The sequence below is a fragment of the Ambystoma mexicanum genome, chromosome 3p (assembly GCF_040938575.1).
Source record: "Ambystoma mexicanum isolate Mex_15411 chromosome 3p, UKY_AmexF1_1, whole genome shotgun sequence".
NCBI classification, from domain to species: Eukaryota; Metazoa; Chordata; class Amphibia; order Caudata; family Ambystomatidae; genus Ambystoma; species Ambystoma mexicanum.
In genome coordinates, this window is record NC_090925.1 from 774,227,090 (window position 1) to 774,249,244 (window position 22,155).

The 22,155-nt window shown below is 50.2% G+C and overlaps 1 protein-coding gene across 2 annotated transcripts in view; it reads left to right on the forward strand.

Annotated features, from left to right (window-relative positions):
* The window catches only part of LOC138580852 (integrin alpha-D-like), a 750,488-nt gene that overhangs the window by 578,074 nt on the left and 150,259 nt on the right, over positions 1-22,155 (forward strand). For both annotated transcript variants that reach the window (XM_069651726.1, XM_069651727.1), the window contains one exon: positions 21,311-21,390. In XM_069651726.1, coding sequence (XP_069507827.1) covers positions 21,311-21,390 — 80 coding nt within the window. The remainder of the gene's footprint in view (positions 1-21,310; positions 21,391-22,155) is intronic.

Consider the following 22,155-nt stretch of genomic DNA (forward strand, 5'->3'; position numbering starts at 1 on the left):
AGGGTGATTCTAAATTTTTGCAACCTTTATTTTTGCAGGGTGTTTATCCCTCATTAAGGGTCCCTTCACCTACAGAAGCCTTAAATATGCCTAAATTAAGCCAGCTTCTGCAATAACTCCACAGAGGGGACAAGGTAATTTATATCCTTTGCCTCCTCAAGAGATTTTTCTCTAAATAGAGATAATAGCACTAATAGCTTCTCCTTTTTCTATTGTGTTTTACCAACAGTTACAACCATTTGAAAACACGCCAGATTTGTCGTGTACACTTTCCACATCCAGCCAGAAGATTCTTCGGCTTAACAGATCCAAAGTTTAGATTGTGGTTTTTTAATCGTAATGACTATACTCCTGATGAAAGTTCTGTATTAATTGACATCGAACAGAAACATGTCGAGACTACACAATGGTTAAATTTTTTGACCATAGTAATACGAGAAATGTCGAGAAAAGGACAATATTAGAGAACTAAACGTTAGATACTCTACATTATTATTGATCTGATTAACATTGATGTCAATCCTGCCCATTAGGGTATGATACTGTCACTGTTTTAGAGTGTTTTATTTAGTGATTTACAACGGACTTGTAAAAAATGTTTTTATGTCTTTATTAAAATATTAAATGTGTCGTAAATAGCAGTTGATATTTAATGCTTATAACTGTTGTGTTATCCAAAGCTATCTATCTCCCGTTTAATCAGTCTGTGTTACAATGCATGATGTGCACCAGCATGTGACGACGCACACATGTTTGCATGCCTGTGTCTGTACTCAGCCATGTTTGTGGTGTGATACATGGATGCTAATGTCACCTTCATGGACGTGCACGGTGTACATGTGCGTGTGTCTGAGTGGTGAGTGTGTGACTGGGAATCACCATGGATGCATGACACATGTCCATCTCGATGCATGACTGACTGATGCGGCACAGTTGCCAATGAGTGCTCTGTGACAGAAGGTAGACATGGCCAGATGCATGACTGTCCAGTGGTGTGTGTGCATGTGATGTGCATGTCCCATGATGCATGTAAGGTTCAGCTCCCTTTCTGATGTTCCCACAGTGCCTTGGACATGGATGCAAATGTCTGTTGCACGTGCCATGCTTGTTTGTTGCTTGCACGGACCCGTGTGTTGTGGAGGGTGACGATGGTAGTGATGTTTGACAGTGCCACTCATGTGCAATTGCTTTGTGTCTAGCTGACTATTGTTCAGTACCCTGATGCTTGTGTTCAATCTCTCCCTATCTACAGCAGCGATTGAGGAAGAGGGTAGATATAGTGCTGTGGAGCAAAGCGGCGGGGATGCCTCCACCAGGCGGAGACGCAAGGCCCAGTCACCCTCCCTGGTTATGTCATCTTCCGGGAGCGAGGGGACTGGTGCCGTGTCCGTGGCCACAGCTGCTGAGGGGATGCCCAAGAGGGCGAGGTTGGTAGTGGGCTCCTCGGCAGCGCAAGGGGCAGGTGAGCCCCCACAGGGGCATGACGGTGCGGAAGACGCTGCAGAGGCATCCAGGTCAGTCGTGGTTGAGGAGGAGGAGGCCGCATTAGACCCGCACATGGGACCCGGAGCGGGTGATTCCACCGGTGCAAGTGGTGCAGTCCAGGGGGGCCTGTGCCTGATCCTGTCCCTGAAACTGAGACTGCATCACTGCGCACCGGCACAAATTCCTCAATCCAGGGCCTTCCGCAATTAGGGGAGGAGTCCACGGCAACTGACATTCCTCTACCTGCGAACGAGGCAATCCGTGACAGGGTTGAGCCCGTCCTAGTCGGTGTCGCGATGCGCACATGCGTCATTCGTGATGATGTGCGTGCTTCCTGGCAGGACCACACACGCCATCACAAACAGGTTTGTGCCATCCTGAGCTGGCTAGGACGGCTCATTGTCTGGGGTTTCCTCTGTGTGCTGGGCTCTCTTGCGACCCCTTCCTCCTCTTCACCCACTATGCGCCAGTTGGCCTCCATACCGTCTTCCGGCCCAGATGCCACCAGTGCCCCCTGTGGACCTGCCCCAGCCACCGTGACCAGGCTGGTGGAGATCCCATCCCTGCCACAGTCGGGAGTCGGAGGTTCAGCAGAGGTGGTCACCCCAGCAACAGGACCCCTGGCAATGGAGGTTGTGCAGGGACCTTCGAGCAGGGCACGTGCATGACGGCCCCGGGGGCTGCCATCTTCCTGGAGGCAGTCGTGGTGGCAAAGGCAGATGGCATCAAGGCAGCAGCAGCCTCGACGTAGGAGGCATCAGGACTCAGGGCCAACTACATCATGGGGGCAGGCATCGGCCAAAGGGCAGGAGGACCCTGGACAAAGTGTGTCTTCCGTGTGGCAGCGGATGGGCCAGCAAATAGGTGAAGAGAAGCGGCAGGCAGAGAGGACACGGCTCACCATGGTCAGGGCAGAGAACTCCATGCAGCGGGCATTGAGGCAGGTGGAGTTCCTCGAGGAGACCCACAGGGAGTTGGTGGAGGGCATGGTGGCGTCCCTGCGAGCCCTCGAGGATAGAGCACAGTCCCGCCTCCGGGGTATAGACACGGAGTTCGATGATGCCCTGGCCAAAACTCCTGGTAACAAAGGTGAGCCGTAGGACTAGCCTGCCGCCATTGTAAAAAGTTCCTTAGTGTTAGGTTTCCTTTCCTTTTTTTTTTCTTTGGAGTCCATGGCTATTGCTCCACTTTTTGTATACAGTTGGTTTTTTGTGGTGTTTTTTCGTGGATTATTCAGACTTTTGGGATCATGGACCCTTCATCCTTTCATTTTATTTATTTTGCCTTCGTTTGATTTTTGGATTTTTTTTTCACATGGAGTAATGGTTTTTTACGGTTTACGTTTGGAACGGAAAACATTACTTTGGACAAGGACCACTTTATCGATTTTCACGTTTTTGGATTTTCCTTTTGGATTTGGATTTGTATTTCATTTCTCTTTGTATTTATTTCATTTTTATTCTCATGTTTGATTTTCATTTGGTGTATTTTATTTTTGTTAATACATTTGCATGCAGTTCTATCTATGTGTTGTCTGCTCTCATGTGTTTGGGGCATGTGGCAATCGTCATTGGCTCTGTCATGTGTCACTTCTGTGGGGCCATGTTGGCCATGTCTTTGGGTGCATGCATGTGTGCTTTTGTTAATAACATGCCATGGGGCCTGTACTGGGAAGTGGGGCCAATGGATGGGTGTGGAGTTGCACTGTGGAGGGGCAGCGTGGTGTGGCATTTGGGTGGATATTTGCTGCATGATTGTATGTTGTGACAATGTGTTTGTTGGGGGGACATGAGTCGGGGCCTGCTTGCAGGTTCCCGTCACTGGTGGGGGGACATGAGTCGGGGCCTGCTGGCAGTGGTGTGGGTGCTTGTGGGCATGGTCACGGGTGATGGGGGGTCCCTTGTGGTGTGGGCTACCTGTGGGCATAGTGACAGGGTGATGGGGGATCCCTTGTGGTGTGGGCTGCCTGCGGGCATGGTCACGGGTGATGGGGGGTCCCTTGCAGTGTGGGCTGCCTGCAGGCATGGTCACGGGTGATGGGGGGGTCCCTTGAGGTGTGGGCTGCCTGTGGGCATGGTCACGGGTGATGGGGGGTCCCTTGTGGTGTGACTGCCTGCGGCCATGGTCACGGGTGATGGGGGGGTCCCTTGCGGTGTGGGCTGCCTGTGGGCATGGTCACGGGTGATGGGGGGTCCCTTGTGGTGTGGGCTACCTGCGGGCATAGTGACAGGGTGATGGGGGATCCCTTGTGGTGTGTGCTGCCTGCGGGCATGGTCACGGGTGATGGGGGGGTCCCTTGCAGTGTGGGCTGCCTGCAGGCATGGTCACTGGTGATGGGGGGGTCCCTTGCGGTGTGGGCTGCCTGTGGCCATAGTCACGGGTGATGAGGGGTCCCTTGTGGTGTGGACTGCCTGCGGCCATGGTCACGGGTGATGGGGGGGTCCCTTGCGGTGTGGGCTGCCTGTGGGCATGGTCACTGGTGATGGGGGTCCCTTGTGGTGTGGGCTGCCTGCGGCCATGGTCACAGGTGATGGGGGGATGCCTTGTGGTGTGGGCTGCCTGCGGGCATGGTCACGGGTGATGGGGGGTCCCTTGTGGTGTGGGCTGCCTGCGGCCATGGTCACGGGTGATGGGGGGTCCCTTGTGGTGTGGGCTGCCTGCAGGGTGTGTTTGTGGGTGCTGCCAGCACGCAAGGCATTTTTCACGTGATTCGGCAAGCCCGAGCGGGGTACGCGAGTTCACGGGGCACGTAAGGCATTTTTCACGCGATTTCATTTACGCGAGCAGGGTACATGTATTGAAGGGGGTGCGCGGGTAGATTTTCATGCGTTTGGCTGGGGCGAGCGGGGTACACATATTCAAGGGGGTGCGCAAGGAGTTTTCGCGCGTTTTGGCTGGCACGAGCAGGGTACGCGTATTCAAGGGGGTGCGCAAGGAGTTTTCACGCGTTTTGGCTTGCACGAGCGGGGTACGCCTATTGAAGGGGGTACGGTAGGCCTTTTTCACGCGATTTGGATGGCGCGAGCGGGGTACGTGTATTCAAAGGGGTGCGCGGGTAGATTTTCACGTGTTTTGGCTGGCTCGAGCGGGTTACGCGTATTGAAGGGGGTGCGCAAGGAGTTTTCACGTGATTTGGCTGGCGCGAGTGGTGTACGCGTATTCAAGGGGTTACGGTAGACCCTTTTCACATGATTTGTCTTGCGCAAGCGGGGTACGCGTATTCAGGGGGTGCCCAAGGAGTTTTCACATGATTTGGCTGGTGCGAGCGGGGTACACGTATTGAAGGGGTTACGGTATGCCTTTTTCACGCGATTTGGATTGCACGAGCGGGGTACGCATATTCAAGGGTGTGCGCGGGTAGATTTTCATGCGTTTTGGCTGCCGCAAGCGGAGTACGCATATTCAAGGGGGTGCTCGAGCAGATTCTCACATGATTTTGCTAGCGCGAGCCTGGAACTAAATTTCACAGGGTTTTGCAAGGCCCTTTTCACACGATTTGGCTTCCGCGAGCGGTGTACGCGCTGTTTTTCACTGGAATACGGTGTAGGAGGGCTGTATGCTGGTCCAGGGTTAGCGCAGCCCTTTGCACCTTATTGTGGCGTTCTTGGGGGCGTTACTGGCACTGCTGGATTTTCGCCGCGCCACGGCTGCAAATGGCTCGGGAAATCCATGAATACATGGTGCGCCAAAATGCCGTTTTGTGCTGCGCCTGGCGCACGCGTGGGCACGCTCCCTCTCTACGTCAGGCGCGTGCACTACTTCTGCGCTGAAATCTATGAATTGACCCCTTAGTCCTGTAAAGAGCACAGCAGTACCGAACAATCGATAAGATTCAAGTTTAATCTACTAAATTTGACCATATTTGACACATTTATATTTATCTATGCGGTACCCGATTGATGTGTCAAAGATAGCGTTCATCGACAGTCTCATCAGTGTCTGACCGTCTTTCTCCATTTTTACCCTTCCCACATTATTATCCGTGTTTCAAATAATATATCAAAATAATTTTGTACTGGAAATTATACGTTTATTTTACGTTACTTCTTGTTTTATCTTTCATGAACAAATACATTTCAGAAAGGATTTTACAAAGTGATTTAAATGGAGAATATAGATGAACAAAGTCAAGCAATAATTCGAAATATTGCCACTCTCATCTGAAAAGGGAAATATTGTATTAAATGCAAAGATTTGCAATTTCGGCGCGGGCCGCCTGGCGGGCTCCTGCTGGTGGATCACAAAACTGCTAATGTAGCTCATTGGGCCACAGTATTGTTAACCATGGGAGAGGGCAGCTAATGCCCGCTATTCAGTCCACCCAGCATTTCTCTTTACAAATGAACACGAATTGGAGGGAAGTTTTTCTCGTCATATTTATACGCCAAGATTCGAGACAAGCTTTATGAAGGCATGGGCCACGTTGCACCACAGCGCCATGGCCCCACGTTTTTTTCAGTTGTGCAAAATCCAACCAGTCTAGTGTACAAATCGTGATCACAAACCACTTGAAATCTTTCCTTCCCTGTGGGGCTCTTACTTTGGAGAAGGCACGTGTGAGCTGTTGTATGTATGTATGTATGAAGGGCCCTGTGAAGGCCTCTGCTGGGCAGGCAGGGTCGGACTCAGGCAGGCAGGGTCGGACTGGGCCATAATATTGTCTCGGTCACCAATGAAAAAGTGACTAACAGTTGTAAATGGTAATTCATTCCTTTTGTAACTGTTTGAATCATACCCAGGGGGAGTTTTTTGATAAAATGTGATGCCAATTGTGCATTTTAAAGAATATTTATTCAGCAGCACTAGTCAAAACTATTTACCGCACAGTGACGTAGCTCATCAAACGGGCCCACATTGACCAAAGAAACTGGCCCACACCAGCCTTTAAGTTTCTTTTACTTGTTAAACTCGTTAGTGTTTACTGCTTCATACATAAAATAAAATGCAAATAATCAGGGATGCAATCTATTGGTGTGAACTGTTTCCACATCTAAAAAAGATGGTGCAAGGAATTAATGAAACAGAATAAGCAACCTAATCTGCCGTTTAAAAATCTTGCAGGCATCCATTTTGTATTATGTCTATATGCTTGTTTGAGTCAGTGCCCTGGTGGCAATAATCAAACACCAGCTCCCTTCAGCCTGCTTTAGGTAGGCTTTTTTACTGATGTCAATGCAGTGAACTCTAAAGACCAACTTTGGTGTTATAAGTTTCAGAAGACTGGCGTGTCTTTGGAATTGAATTTTAAAGATACCCACCAGTCTTATGAAAGTTATAACGGAGCGTCGTAAATGGACTCTTGTCGTGTAGTAGTTTAGTCTTATCCCTCAGAACCACCGTCCCCCCACTCCACCCCTCCCCTTTCTTTCAGTTGTCAAGATGTCCCCTTGAACATTTTCAGCACTCCACTGAGTTGACCGACAGCCTTTGACAGCAAGTGCTGCTGCAACACGTGTTCAAACATCCTGTCTTGCCTGAAACGCAGTCTTCTCTGCTGCAAAAACATTGTTATATTTTCAAAATTCTAAACATGCATGGCTGGGCTCGCTGTGAGGAATGCAGGACCCCTTGTCCGTGACCATTAAAAGTGCATACCTTCTTCTTTGTCTTGCACTGTTCATAGTCCTTAGAATGTGCCCGTCCTGTTCATCGGGCCAGCACGTCTGTGGAGCTGACTGCATTTCACCAAATGCACCTGATAATGCCCGCCAGGCAAAATTCCCTTACTTTTGGGGAAATCAGTCATTGTTCCATTTTTTTATTCGACCCGGCGTACCATTCTAGGATGGCAGTGAAGCACTGCTTTATTCAATTTCAACCCTACTGGGGTCATTTGAATTTGGGCCGTAGGCAGGTCAGTCTTCTCCTCCTCCTGGCGCCTAGCGGCTGCTGTCCCCGCTACCTGCAGTGAGCTTCCAGGACACCCTCGAGCAAGCCTCCTTCTCAATGAGCCCCTTCCATGTGTTCTGGTTCCTGGAGGCCAGCAGGTCCCTCATGCTTCGGCTGTGATCGGTGTACGGCCGGGGCACTGGGTGTACCTCCTGGCACGGGCACATATTTAGCACCACAGCCCTGTGTATAGTTATGTGCCCGGGGCTCCGGGGAGACGGCCCGGTGCTGGGGGTCAAAGCCTCTGCTGTCCCCAGACGCTGAGAGGAGTTGCAAGGACACTGAGGGCTTGATTCTGAGCTTGTGCTCAATGCCACTTAGTAACATGACATTCCCTCCTCCAGATCTGTTCACCTTCATTAAGTGGTGGAAATGGAAAAAAAATGGTGGAGGATCCCACAAGGGTGGGCGTGCGGGCGGAGTTTGGCAGTGCGGTGCCCAAGGACGTGGGCTTTAGGGACTGGGGCTGGCAGTTGACCTCCAATCAAAGGAAATGTCCAATATAATAGTTTCAAACAGCGCTATTTCTTTCATGCTGCTTCCTTTCCAAACTATATATCAATTCCACTTTAAACCACTTACATGGCACTGGTGATGAGTTACTGCACTATGCAGATAATAGTTTTGACCAGTGTTGCTGAGTATATATTCTTTAAAATGCACAGTTTGCATCCGATTTTATTAAAAAATCTCCCCCTTGGGTACTATTCAAACACAGTGATTTCTGTTCGCCAAAAGCAACGTTTTCTTTTACTTGAACCACACCTGGCACAGCTCCTGCAGCTCCCCTCTGAAAGCAGTTGGGTGGCTGCATCGTGTGTGATAGTTTAAATGTTAATAGGGGTATTTATTTAGTCATGCAATGTTTGTCGGATACCTGTATGTTTATTTATTTATGCTATGTTTGTCGGATATAGGTATCCAACAAACCATTGCATAAATAAATAATGTGGGTCCATGTATCCGACAAACATTGCATAAATAAATACATAAACTGGGTCGTGACTGAGGACCGGGTCATGGCTGAGGACTGTAACTTCCTCTTGTGACACCTTGCACGGGGTCACCAGAGGAAGTTACACTGTGCTTTTCCTGCAGCTGTGACCTGTATCAAACTGCTGCTGTGTACACATAGGGGGGCGGAGCCAGGAGAGTGCTCATGGCAGCAATGTGCTGCTCCACCCCCTTACTCCGTGCCATCGCGTGCGTTTTATATTTTTTTCAAATTCTTTTTTTTAAAGTAACACAGCGCAGGCAGAGCGTGGGTTTGGGGTTTGCAGCGGCTGACTCTGGCCGGATCCCGAGATCCGGCCACACATCTGGTGCCGGATCTTGGATCCGGCGAGAGCCGGCCCAATGATCAGCGCTGCCTTCATTCTGAGATGAGGTAGCAGGATGTCACGGCAGAAGTCAAGAAAATGAATGTAGAAAGTGCGCAGATGAAGCGCTGCGGGGTTAACTTGTGCAGAGCCCAGATGACCCGAATGCAAACTTCAAAGACATGTTTCTATCGTACAGAAAGTGTCGGGAGCTTTGCAGATGTGCTCAACACTTTCTGTAATTATGTGGAGCTGACTTAATTGAATCGAATCATGTTTTACAAAGTCCTTGCAGTTAGACTCTCTGCTTACTATGCGCACAGCCTGCCATCTTGTGGACCTTTAATGTAATTTCTTTTTTACGTAGTCATCTGATACAAACGTCGTTTTTCTATGCAAAACCTAATAGGGTGGAAGCATGCCGCCTCTTTTGTAGCCCAACGGCATCTAACGGGTGCCTTACTTTGGCACCTATATTTTTCGGTGCAAATCTAGTGTTAGGTGCGCAGAATAAGCATGCTCTCGCTGCTCGCTCAGCGTTTGGTGTGGTCACTATGACCTTTGCCAAGCTATAAAGTGAGGACGTGGCTTGGAGAACAAAAGGGGCGGATTATGTTGCAATCCGCCCCTTTTGTATTGCAAATGAATCTGGTGCAACGTAGAAAAGTGTCCCTCCTCCAAGGAAGGACACTTTTCTATGTGTACAAGCCCCTCAGAATCGGGCCCTCAGATGCGAATGGCAGCCATGGACGAGCTGCAGCGATTTTGCTCCCACTTCTGAGCTCCTGATCTCTAGAGACGGGCCTCTTGGTAAGCCGGGCCCTGCGACAGCGCAACCTCTGTCCCTTTCCTTGTGAGGTGGGGGCGGCATCGAAACCTGCAGTAATCCCCGGTGCTTTGCAGTGAGGGTATGTTGCCACACTTGCTCCTTTTCCTCCCTCTTTTGCATCGCGGGAATAAAAGCAGCCCAGAAAGTAAATCACCAGTGGGGCCGGCTTCTGCTTGGTCTCGAGACCGCTTAGAGCATCTGCTCTGCAGTCCCTTCCACAGCAAAGGGAAACAGGGAATTGTTCGAAACAGCATTGTGATCACTCAAATTGAGAAAGTAGTTTGAGAAACAACAGGTTTTCAAAACACATTTTTTTTTAAAATGTAATGATTGTTGTACAAAACTTAAAAGAACATTGCTAGGACAGACTAGGCAAGTGGGTGTATCAAAACACAGAATCACAAACTCTGGAAAAATTCTAAGAACACAGAATTAAGCAGGGGTGTAAGTCGTTAGGTAGACATTACTTTGCACTGTTAATGCACCAGATGACTATCATTAGTGATCTTGTATACGATAGTCGACAAGTTTGGGCCATGACTTGAATTGGACACTATGTCTAGTGTCTTTTCAGAAATAGATGTAGCGGGCATCTTCAGGACAAAGGATTTCTTCCAGGAAATCTTCAATTCAATGATTTACCCCATATTTATGATGTAATTGCAACATCACTGATTTGTTTCTCCGGGTTCTGTGAGAAATAATGGACGTACAATGTGTCTATTAAAATATTTCTTTTATAGGGGCGAGCGTGCAACAATGCAGAGTCGTCCTTGTGGCAAGGGAAATTCCCAATTTTGTCTTTAGAGGTTGCTTAACATATCATTGGCGAAAGCTCGATGTGGTAGTCAGGGGCGTTGCTAGGGCGGGGCTAAGGGGGCTATAGCCCCTGATCTTTTGGTTGTAGCCCCGGATAGAATCTCAAGAGCTACAGCCAAAAGACGAATTAGCCCCCAGTCCCAACAGTTCCGATACCAGCGTAGCCCCGGGTCTTTTCCAGACCTAGCAACTCCTCTGGTGGTAGTAGAGGAGCAGAGTCAATGCGGCTGAGAAAGTCTAAACGTTCAGGCATAGGCTTCTGCAGAGTAAGGGATGCAAGCGTCGTTGGATTGCCAGCAGCGGACGACATATGAATTGTTGTGCATATAAACGCGTGTATCAGCAGGTGGTGATTTGATCGTAACTCAAAAGATACTGGAGACGGATCTTAATGCTCTCAACACGGTATGCCGGATGGAGCCTAAGGTCATAGCGCTATCGAGGTTTGTAGGCGCGAGCCATGGAGTTGCAGCCGTGTGAGGTGGGAGCCGGAGGAGTCCAAAAAGACACTAGAGATAGAGATAGTGTCCAATTCAAGTCATGGCCCAAAACATGTCGACCATCGTATAAATGATCACTAATGATAGTCATCTGGTGCATTAACAGTGCAAAGTAATGTCTATCTAACGACTTACACCCCTACAACAATCATTAAATTAATTTATTTAAAAAAAAATTGTTTTGAAAACCTGTTGTTTCTCAAACTACTTTCTCAATTTGAGTGATCACAATGCTGTTTCGAATGCTATTTAGCTTGTAAAACCACTCCACTCTGTCACCTCTTGGCTTCTAGTAGAGAGGGGTAATCAATTCTCTGTTTCCCTTTGTCTAGGCTTTCTTCCCACTCCCACTTGAGAATTGATCCCCCTTGAACAAAAAATAGGGAGTTTACCTCCACCTTTATACACACCTTCCACAGCAAGCCAGCCCAAAGCTCAGAGAGCTTTCAAAAGCGCCTGCTTCAGCAGGTTCTTCAGCGCTCCAGCACAGCTCGTACTCTGTGCAGAGTAAAAGCGCCAGCGGTCGAATCTTCCTCATCAAGTGCATGAAGGAACAGGGAAAGCGTCTGCTTTTCAAACAGCAGTAGACCTGCCTGCTGCCCGCTCTCCGCTCTGTGTAGTTCAGCGCTTTATCTCCCACTTCATTGGAGCTCAGCTCCCTCACCAATGCTGGCGATGAGCATGTGGTGCTTCAATTACAGCTAACTGTGTGGCAGAGGCCCCGCGTTATGCCAGGAACTCTCCACAATATGTATCCCCCTAACAAGGACGCAACCGGCGAGAGCCGTGGGGCTCTGTTGAGACTGGGAAAGTCTCTCCTAATTTTGACGCTCAGCTGTGCGCTGTGCTGTTCCGTTGCTACAGGCGATAAACAGCAAACTTCCCTTCAATGCTGAACAGAAGTGCTGCACCGGCGAGGCAGTGAACAGCTGGGCCCTGCTCCTTACAGACACACTCAACTGAGCACTGCGGGGGGCTCTGGTGTGTTTGGTACCGCTGTCTTCCTTTACAGCCTGTTACGGTGCCTGTTGTGGGCCCACTGTACACGTTCCCCCTCAGCTCCGGGCCGGACCAGATCAGCAGCCACATCTGTGTTCTCTGCTGTGGTGTATTCCAGGGAGCCCTTATCATATGAGCAAGGGTTGACCAGCGCACATGATCAGGGTGGAAATAAAGGGGGATTCACCCTGGATGTGGGTAAACCGAGCAAGCCAGCAAAGCAGTGAGACGTGTCTTCTTGGCGCTCCCTGCTGCATGTATGAGAGCGTGAATGAAAGCGATCCGACCACCGTGAGGGCACCATAGCATAGCAGAGGTCGGATAGCATAACATCACACTGGCAACGAGGATTTCGAGGCCACAAGTGCCCCGAAAGAAAATAATAAATAAATAAATACAGAATGTCTTCATGAACGCCTGAAAGGCCCTGGAGAGGCTCAGAAAAAAAAACACCATCATCATGGCCATAGAAAAGCAAAACCAACATCAGCACACCAGCTGTTCAGGTGTCACACAACCAGCCAGTGCCACTGAAATACAGCAACAGCCACAGTGAACAGATGGAGAATTCACAGGATACACGCAGACCCGTGCCACGTGATCAGGGCGGAAATAAAGGGGGATTCACCCCGGAAGCTGGTAATCCGAGCAAGCCATCAAAGCAGTGAGATGTGTTTTCTTGGCGCTCCCTGCTGGGTGTATGAGAGCGTGAATGAAAGCGATCCGACCACCGTGAGCGCACCGGAGGTCGGATAACATAACAAAACATTTGCCAGGCCAGACCACACCATGCCAGTGTTTTTAACTTTTTTGCAGCTGGCACTAAAAGAAATGAAGGTGACGAACGGGGACCAGAGGGAATGGAGGCGGCACCCCGATAACCAGGGCAGGGGCCTTCCTCCTTCCGCTCTCTCGTCCCTCCCCCTCAGGGGCAGGGGAGAGGGCGGCAAAGGAAAGGGCGCCAAAAGCCCGCAAAAGCCCGCAAAGGGCAACAAAAGAAGAGGGAGGAGCTTGGGCTACATAAGGGGCGGGCGCCCGGCACAGGAGCACTTGCAGCTCTTCCAGCGCCGGGCGCCCGCCAGCACCGGAGGATTTTCGTTTGGACTTCGTTTTTCGTTTGTTTGGAGCACAGGAGCGGCAGCGGCGGGCAGAGAGAAAGCAGCGCGGCAGAACGGGAACAGAGCCGAGGCGGCAGAAAGGGAACGAGCAGCCGGCGCTTGGATCACTCTTCGGTCGGCTGGACCTGTGGCGAGCACAGCACCCGCTCGGCTTGGGAAGCGAAGCTCGTGGAGCTTGTAGCGGTGAAAACGCGGCACGGTAAAAGGAAGTCGCCACGGGCTACAGAGCACCAGCGGCCTCTCCTCCAGTGCATACGAGGCGGTGAAAGGGCTCTGCGAGCACGAGGGAACGAGGAAGTCTCCCCGTGCAGCGGAGCATCAGCGGCCCCCCCACCCCCCACGAGCATTACGAGGCGGTGAAGGGGCGTTGCTAGCACGAGGGACGGAGGACGTCTCTCCGTGCAGCGGGGAATCAGCGCAGTCCGGGTCAGTCATTAAAAGCCCGGGCCCGCTCCACCTCTCACATTCCGGGTGAGCAGTACAAAGGCGGCGAGGGGCAGAGAAATTCTCTCCGGGAGAAGGAGTGGCGAAGAGGCTGTTTTTCCAGCGCCGGTAAGGCAAGGAAGGCCACATCCTTGAACGGAACAACGGCAGGGCTCCACTGTAAGACTTAATTGAGCTACTTTTGTCCAATAAGAGTCATGGAGGTGCAGGGGAAAAGCCACGAGGAACAGCAGAAGGAAGAACTGGAAGCATTTTTGAACATGGCAAGGAGGGCTGGGGACAAATATGGTACCAGCTGGATGCAGCTGATGGCAACACAGGTCGGAGCTGAGGTTGCAGGGCGCAGCCAGAGGTCGGAGTCACCACTCTTGTTCCCACCAACACCCATGGAAGAGGCATGGGTTGAAGTGCACTCCCAGGAGGGAGAGGGTCAGGACATTGAGGAGCTCGAGGAAGAAGACGAGCCAGTAGGCAAGAGAAAAAGAGTGATGACCAAGAGAGCGAGGGACGGCCAGCAGCAGACGGAGGCGGCTCAAAAACGGAAGGCCAACCCTAAGGGAAAGGGGAGGACGCAGGAGGTTGAAGCCACATCGGCACCTGTCCCTGCTTAGGCTCCAAGGCCAACGGGAGGTCCTCGCGGCGCACCTGTAGCCACACCGGCGGTAGCAACTGAGGGTCCAACCACCTTGGAGATGGTGAAAGGTATGTTCAAAGAATGTATGGAAGCATGGGGGACTGGTGTAAATGGGCAGATACCTTTTTGTAATACTAATGCCTTGAACCTAGTGGGTAAAGGGGCTCAAAAGGGAGGTGGGGTCCCGGAGCAAGAAGGTCGGTTGGGGAGTCAGCCCATGATAGGGGTGAGTGGGCCGGTAGTAGGGGTGAACACGGGGCAGACGGGGGTGCGGGCCCAGCGATGCAGGGGACAAGCACCGCTTATACCCCCAAATAGGGGGAACACCATGGTGGGGTGCACAGGCCCCTCCACAGGTGCAAGGGCAAGAGCCGGCTAACAATATCACAATGTATGGGAGGCCCATGCCAGGGTTTGCGCCAGCCAGAGTGGCGATTAACGCGCTGGCTTGGCACATCCCACTGGCATACAATGAACGGGTATGGAGGAAGGAGTTTATGGATATTCTGGAGTTGGTAGGGATGGTCCCCTCAGGACAGGGTTTCAGTGAGCCAACTGAAAGGGAAAGGGAGAAGAAGGAGAGGGAGAGGCCAAAAATTGAGCTCAATATTCATACCTGGTTGAGGGCATTCCGGGTGTATGCCACCATCATGTTAGAAAAATTCCCACAAGATGGTGCGGCTTTGTTGGCGTACGAGCAGTATATTCATGAACAGTATTTGAAGCTTGGGGGAGATGCATGGAGCAACTATGATAAGGGTTTTAGACTCAAAATGCAGGTTTGGCCAGCAATGACCTGGGATGAAGTGGATGTGGGAGGATATATAGACACAAAAACGGTCCCATCCAGGCCAGTGGATGAGACTGTTTCAAGTGAGAGAGCAACACAGGGCAAGGGCAAGGGGTCCTACTCAAGGGGGAGGGGGTCCTTTCGAGGGAACTCTTCCTGGAATAACCGCTCCAACTACCAGGGGGAGTTACCAGAATGTTGGTTGTTTGCTGAAGGGAAGTGCACATATGGAAATGCATGCAGGTTCAAGCACACAAAGGGCCCGAGCGCAGGGAGGCACGGCTCCTCCAGCCGAGAGAGTACGGCAAAGGGCAGCGCAAAAAGCAAGGATAAACGCAAGCATGATTAAAACGCAACTACCAACGCCAATACGTTTACAGGCTATGATCCCCTTTTTGAATGCATATTGTGACAAGGATGATGCAAAGTTGTTGTGGGAAGGCTTCAGGTGGGGTTTTAAGATTCCTTTCAACGGGCAAATAGGACCAAGGGAGGTTTGTAATTTGAGGTCTGCGTTGTCAATGCCTGAGGTCTTGGCACTGAAAGTAAGAAAAGAAGTGCAGTTGGGGAGGGTGGCAGGTCCCTTCACCACATCTCCACTAGAAAACTTGGTAGTGTTTCCTTTGGGCCTGGTGCCATAAAAGGAAGTGGGGCAGTACAGATTGATACAGCACCTGTCATTTCCGGAGGGGGAGTCAGTGAATGACGGCATTTCAGAAGAACAATGCAGGGTGCGTTACGTGTCATTTGAAGATGCGGTAGAGTTGGTAAAAGCGTTGGGTGAGGGGGCCCTCATGGGGAAGGCCGACATAGAGTCTGCGTTCCGCTTGCTGCCGATTCACAAGGACAGCCAACATTTGCTGGGGTTCAAGGTGTTGCAGGAATAATTCTATGATAAATGTTTACCGATGGGGTGTGCAATTTCATGTGCTTTTTTTGAGAGGTTCAGCCGATTCCTTGAATTTTCAGTAAGGCAAAGAGCCAAGGTCGCGGGGATACTCCATTACCTCGATGATTTCCTGTTTATTGGGAGAAAAGGAACACAGGATTGCAAGGAGCTCATGGTGGTATTTCAAGGGTTGATGGATGAGTTTGGGGTTCCACTGGCAAAGGGGAAAACTGTGGGTCCGGTCACGACACTAGTATTTTTGGGGATTGAAATTGACTCGGTGGCAGGAGAGTGCAGGCTGCCAGGAGATAAAGTAAGGAAGTTGAAGGAGGTGATTGCAGGGATGTTGGGCAAGGAAAAAGCCACATTGAAGGAACTCCATTCCCTAGCAGGCAACCTGAATTTTGCAGGCAAAGTGATCCCAGCAGGTAAAGTGTTCGCTAGAAGCACAGAGCTGAAAACAGTGGGCTTGAAACATGCGGGCCAGCATGTGCGGCTAGGAAAGGAGGTTAAAGAGGATCTTAAAATGTGGAATACCTTTTTGGACTGCTTTAACAGAGTGTTGATGTGGAAAGAAAACTTGGGGAATGGAAATGGCCGGAAGCTGGTTACCGACTCATCAGGGGCTCTAGGTTTTGGTACCATCTTGGGTAAGAGATGGTGCGGGCAGGCTTGGCCGACTCAATGGCAGGCAGAGGGGATCACCAGGGACATTACGGTACTGGAGTTGTTCCCGATAGTGGTGGCATTCAAGCTCTGGCCGGAACAAATGCAAGACAAAAAAGTGATGGTTTGGTCTGACAACCTAGCGGTAGTTCAGATTATCAACCAAGGAAAAAGTAGGAACGGCAGGGCGCTGGGGCTACTCAGGGAGCTAACAAGGTGCTTGCTGCAGCTGAATGCAGAGGTCCGGGCACGACATATACCGGGGGTTAAGAATGTTGCCGCTGATTCTCTTTCTCGTTTACAGTGGGGAAAGTTCCGGGAAAATCTCCCAGAGGCAAGCACAAGGATGACACCCTTCCAGACACAATGGTGGGGATTGGTTGGGGAGATCTGAGCTCACTGATCGACACGGCACTCGCACCAGGCACAATGCGAAGATATAGAGGGTGCTGGGATCAATTCAAAGCCTTTCAAAACAACATCTTGCCCGAGAGCCAGAAGGAAAAGCCAGTACGGGCCTTTGTGGGATGGTGTTGGCAACAAGGAAGGTCCAGATCTTGGGTGGTCTATCACCTGGCGGCAGTTGCGCATTTCTATAAATTGGGGGGCAGGCCCGATCCCACCAAAGAGCATTACATTGTCATGGCAATGAGGGGATGGGCCAAACAGGTGACAAGTTAACCTGACGAGAGACGGCCCATAGATGTGGGCAAATTGCACGAAATGATCAGGAGCTTAACGGTGGTGTGTAGGGATGTTTATGAAAAAGCATTGTTCACAGCAGCCTTCTCACTGGCATTTTTTGGGGCTTTAAGGGTAAGCGAGTTGGTGCCAGCCAACAAGAGGGGTAAAGGTTTAAGTTTCCTTAGGAGCTGCTACATAAGGGTACAAGGAGAGCGGTTATACTTATTTCTGAGGAGATCCAAGACCGATCAGACAGGAAAAGGCAGAAGCATTGTGTTAGGGGGTACCCAGGACAGCCCGGTTTGTCCGGTAGGATGCGTAAACAGGTACTTGAGTTGGAGGATTCACACGGGGGAGGAGGATCCTTTTCTGGTACATAACGATGGGTCAGCTTTAAGCCTTTTTCAGTTCAGAAAGGTGATGGACATGGCACTGGGGGAGGCAGGGTTCTCAAAGGGGGTCTACGGGACACATTCCTTCAGGATAGGTGCAGCCACATCAGCGGCAGGGATGGGCCTGGGAGCAGAGGCAATCAAACAGATTGGGGGCTGGAGGTCCGGTTGTTTTAAGCGATACGTCAGGCCTGAAAAAATGTAAGACTAACGGTTCCTCCCTTGAAGATTGGAGTACATTTGTCAGAGCAGGGAATGGATTTGTTTTTCTGGAATATCTGCACAAAGTTGCTGGAATTATAAGCAAGGAAAGGAGGGAGCCACGGTGGGCGGTAACCCACCTTTGGCGTGGCGGGTTGTGGCAACCTATAATAAGACAAAGACTCTGAATGAGCCATTGCTAAACCGGAAGGGGCGTAGCCCAGTCTAGACAGCGCCTCCTGGGAGCCTAAACGGCGGGGGTGTCTGGCGGTAGCAATTGGGGCTCAACTTCCCCCCAACAAACGGCGCTCCCCCAGTCTGCAAAGACCTGCAGGGGCAGGCGGTTCTCAGACTCAAAGGCCTTGGGAGAGTTGTGCCTGCAATGGACATGGAGGTAAAGGGGGAAGCAGGACGAGGAGCAGTCGCCACACTTTTTGGAACTATGTTCAATACCTGTTTGCAGTGGTTGTGTATATGTAAAAATAAATCTGCTGCCTTGTTGTGCCAAACTAAAAGAAATGTCTCATGCAGCACCTTACTGAAGGGAAAAGGAAAGGGGCTCGCAAATGAGAAATGTTTGATGCAAATGGCATAGCTAATGGACAGATGCCCAGGTTAGGGGAAAAGCATTTGCTTTCACCCTTTCTCCTTTTCTAAACCCTCCCAGATGTAAACATCCTGCCCAATGTAATTAAAAGAGCGGGGAAGTACTTCTTGCAGCTAATCGGTATGGCCCTTCGTTATTCGTGCATTGTAACGAGAGCCTTTTCTATTGACGTAGGAAGTCACGTGAAGTGTGATGATACATTGCAAAGTGTGTTGCTCTACCGCGGGCTTGTCCGACCTTCAGGGTGTCTGTGACTGTGATTGAGCTTTTGCTTTCTCCTTCCTCGTATTTGTAATATCGGCAGCATTAGGACAACGCGAAAGGAATATCACAGAAGGAAGAAAAAGGGAATGTACGAGAGGATGTATTAATGTAAAAAGAAAATAAACGCAAGAAATATTTGTATAAGATAAAAAGAGGGTTAATCAAGCGACACCTAATAGCCCAAACTAAAAATAAGAAGTCGCGTGCTGCTCTTCTTTTACTACAATGGCACTACACAAGCACGCACACACTAAGCACATACGCATGTTAATGAAACCCAAGCAGGCACGAATACAGCCGGCCACTTGGAGTATGTTGTGATCCCCAGAGGCGTTGCTAGGAGTGGGCTGAGGTGGTTATAGCCCCGGGTCTTTTGGTTGTAGCCGTGGATAGAAGCTCAGGGGCTACAATCAAAAGGCTATAGCTAGCCCCGAGTTCCGACAGTCCTGACATTAGCGTAGCCCCGGATCTTTGCCAGACCTGGCAACACCCCTGGTGATCCCAATGGCCACATCCGGGCTCTGTAGAGATTGCTCATGTTTCTGCAAGAGATCAGTGCTCACAAAGAGATTTCAGGAGCTGGGGACCTCTGTGCCACTTATCTTTCTCTGGCTCCTGTAAAGTAGGCTTTCACTTTTATCTTTTGCGTTCAGGGCTTGGTGAATACTTGGCTGAAAGGCAATTGTTTGGTCCCCATCAAGTCCTTATTTCTGTAGGCTTTACAGTATCGTTCCCATTATTCAACCTTTACGCAAGACACGTAGAAGCATGGGCGTAATTATAGGGGGGACAGGGGTGTTTGTCCCCCCCAACTTTCATGGCACTCCATTTTGTCCCCATTCATTTGGCTGGGGCACCTTTTTTTTAGATGTCATGTCCCCCCCAACATTTTCAGCAAAGTTACTCCACGTCGTAGAAGGCACAGAAAATCTGGCAAAGAAGTGCCAAAATCCTTTGAGGATGAAGGCAGAGGATCGGATAAAGATAACCTAAAGAGAAATGTTTGGGGTAGGGAGGCACTGGGGAAGTAAGAGGGAGCAGCGTCTTTGTGAGTGCCCAAAAGAAATGTGGGCGTAGACCCCCTTGATCAACACCTTGACTAAAGGTGGCAGATTGAGGCTAGGGATATAGTGAGGATATCAACTTAATAGCCTGCTTGCTCCCTGGGCCCATGGGCACCTGCACCCAGGACCTTTTCGGTGGCAATGAAGCTTCTCCCAGGGAGAGGGACCACCTTGGGAAGACTTCCACTAGTGTCATGAATGAACTTTGATGGCAGGAAATCCATTGGTCATGTGATCCAGAGCGCATAGAAATAAAGAATGAGGTCCAAGTAGAAGAGGTGGAGCGAGGCAGGGGCGGGAGCATGTCTCCTGTCATCAATGGTCGTGTGGAGTGTTTCTTGAAGAGCAGGGTCTTTATTTCCCTCCCGAAGGTGCAGGTGAGAGCCAACCTGCTGTTTGTGGAAATATTATTCTAGAGCAGGGGTCTGCCACGTTTGTGCTGACTGGATGCTTTGCACTACAGCTCCCCTCAGCCCTAGCCAGCATAATCAGTGAGGAGGGATCATTAAAGTTATAGTAAAAACAAACTAGAAAGCCACAGGTTGCAGACCCCGTTCTAGAGTATGGGGGTGCAGTCAGAACAGGGCTGCTTTCTATATTCCTCCTGGATGTGCTTCTTGGAGTCAAGTATGAGAAGCCTTGGATTCTGGTGGTACATTGGCACTGTGAGTGAGTACGTTTCACCGGCAGGTCATAGGGTGCCATGGTCTTCAGAGCTTTTAAGGCAATGCAGTCTATCATGATGGGAATGTGGGATTGCAAGGGTGACCCGTATAGATCTGGTCCTGGAGGGGTGATGTGTTTGGTTTCCATCTGCCCTGTGATGAGGCAGGGTTCAGGATGCTGGACAGGTTTCAGCCAGACTATGGTTGCAGTTGGAGTACCCTAAGAAGGGCATTTCCACCATCCAGGTGTGAGAGCACAAAACCGTGCGCAATGGTTCTGATGTCCGAGGCGGGACTGAGAGCCTTTGATGCTGCGTAAGAACGAGAGCCGGTACCGAGATGCCTGTCTTTTTTACTATGTGGGTTGTGAAGCTGAGGGACTTTGCACAGAGTGTGGGCTGTGGGGAAATGCCATTGAGTTGCATCTTTGTCAGCCCATTCTGGGCTTTGGGTGCAGTTGGTGGTACCTGCAAAGATGGGTAAACTGAGGGTGCTGGATTGCGTTACAGATAAGTACTGAAGGATCAGGGTGGACTGAGACATTGGCGGTGCTGCAGCTGGTGAATGTGATGGGCGCCGTTGGCCTTCAGGTAGAGCTTTGTGTCATCTGCATACTGGTGGATATTGAAGTTGAGGCCGGCCATGAGTGGCCCCGGCGGCTCTATGTATAAGTTTAAGATGTAGGGATGAAGGATTCTTGTAGCACTCAGCTCATCACCAAGCACCGCTGGAATGTGCAGGTGTCCATCTTCAAGCTGGTAGTAATTAGCGTGGCAGAAATCTAGAAATCAAAATGGCTAACTAAGTCAAAATGAGCGCATTTGTGTGACTGTGTGTGATTGAGTGTGTGTGTGAGTATGTGTGTTGTGTTTGTGCCTTTGTGTTGGTGTATGTGGGAGTGTTTGCATGTAGCTGTATACAATGCTTGTGATGCCCACTGTTTGCTGTGATGCCCACAGCCTAATTAAGAAAGGCTAGGGGTTTCAGTAATGTTTATCAGGTGTTCTGTGTCCTCTAGCCGTGATGATGCATTTTTCTGTTTTTTTTTTCAGGCCATATTTGCAGCCACATTCGATGTTTCAGAAGATTTCTCATGGGGCCAAAACCTTGTGGTTAAAACTAATGCAACCAGGTAAGTGGAAACCTCTCGCCTTTACACTGGGCAGTGCTCGGAACATATGAAACCCTCACCCTTGATCAGGTCCTAGTAGTGGGGTATTTTTACCCCAAACTCATCCGGTCTGACTGGCGAGACCGTCTGTGTGCCTGTGATAATCAACCGAAAAAATGCACCTGGTATCCCTGTGTCAACCCTGTGCCCGTTCCGTCCTAGAGTGTGGTGACCCGATGGCCCCATTCATACTGACACCTTTCTCCAATCCTGGGATTTCATTTGACAAAAGAAGACCTTCTGGAAGATGTTTTTGTTAATTGCAATTCATGAAATTGGATTGAATGCGTGATACCAATGCTTTGTAACCGGGGAGCCATGAAACTGATAAGCAGTGCCCCTTTTTCTGCTCCCTACAGCTGTCATGTTCACTATCCCTGGGACAGTGCCCCGAGACAAGGCTGCGATAGAGGTGGCACTCTGTGCCCTCGTACCAGGCCCCGGAGACACTGAGTCCTAGACATAAAAGCTGCTCTATCCCTGTGTGACGCAATCCATCTGCACCCCCCTCGCCCCCCCCCACCCCCGCTTCTTTTTACAACCTGGCATGTGGGCGAATTCAATTGTCGCATTATTGGAAAGGGTATCACCAAAAGGCAAATGCCCATCACAGATGTTAAAAGACAACTTTCTGGGAAGAGGGTATTAATGGGCCCGCTATGCAGGCAGGGCCTGTAAGGAAACATCATTTTATAGAACTACATTGACCCTGATCCTGGCATGGAC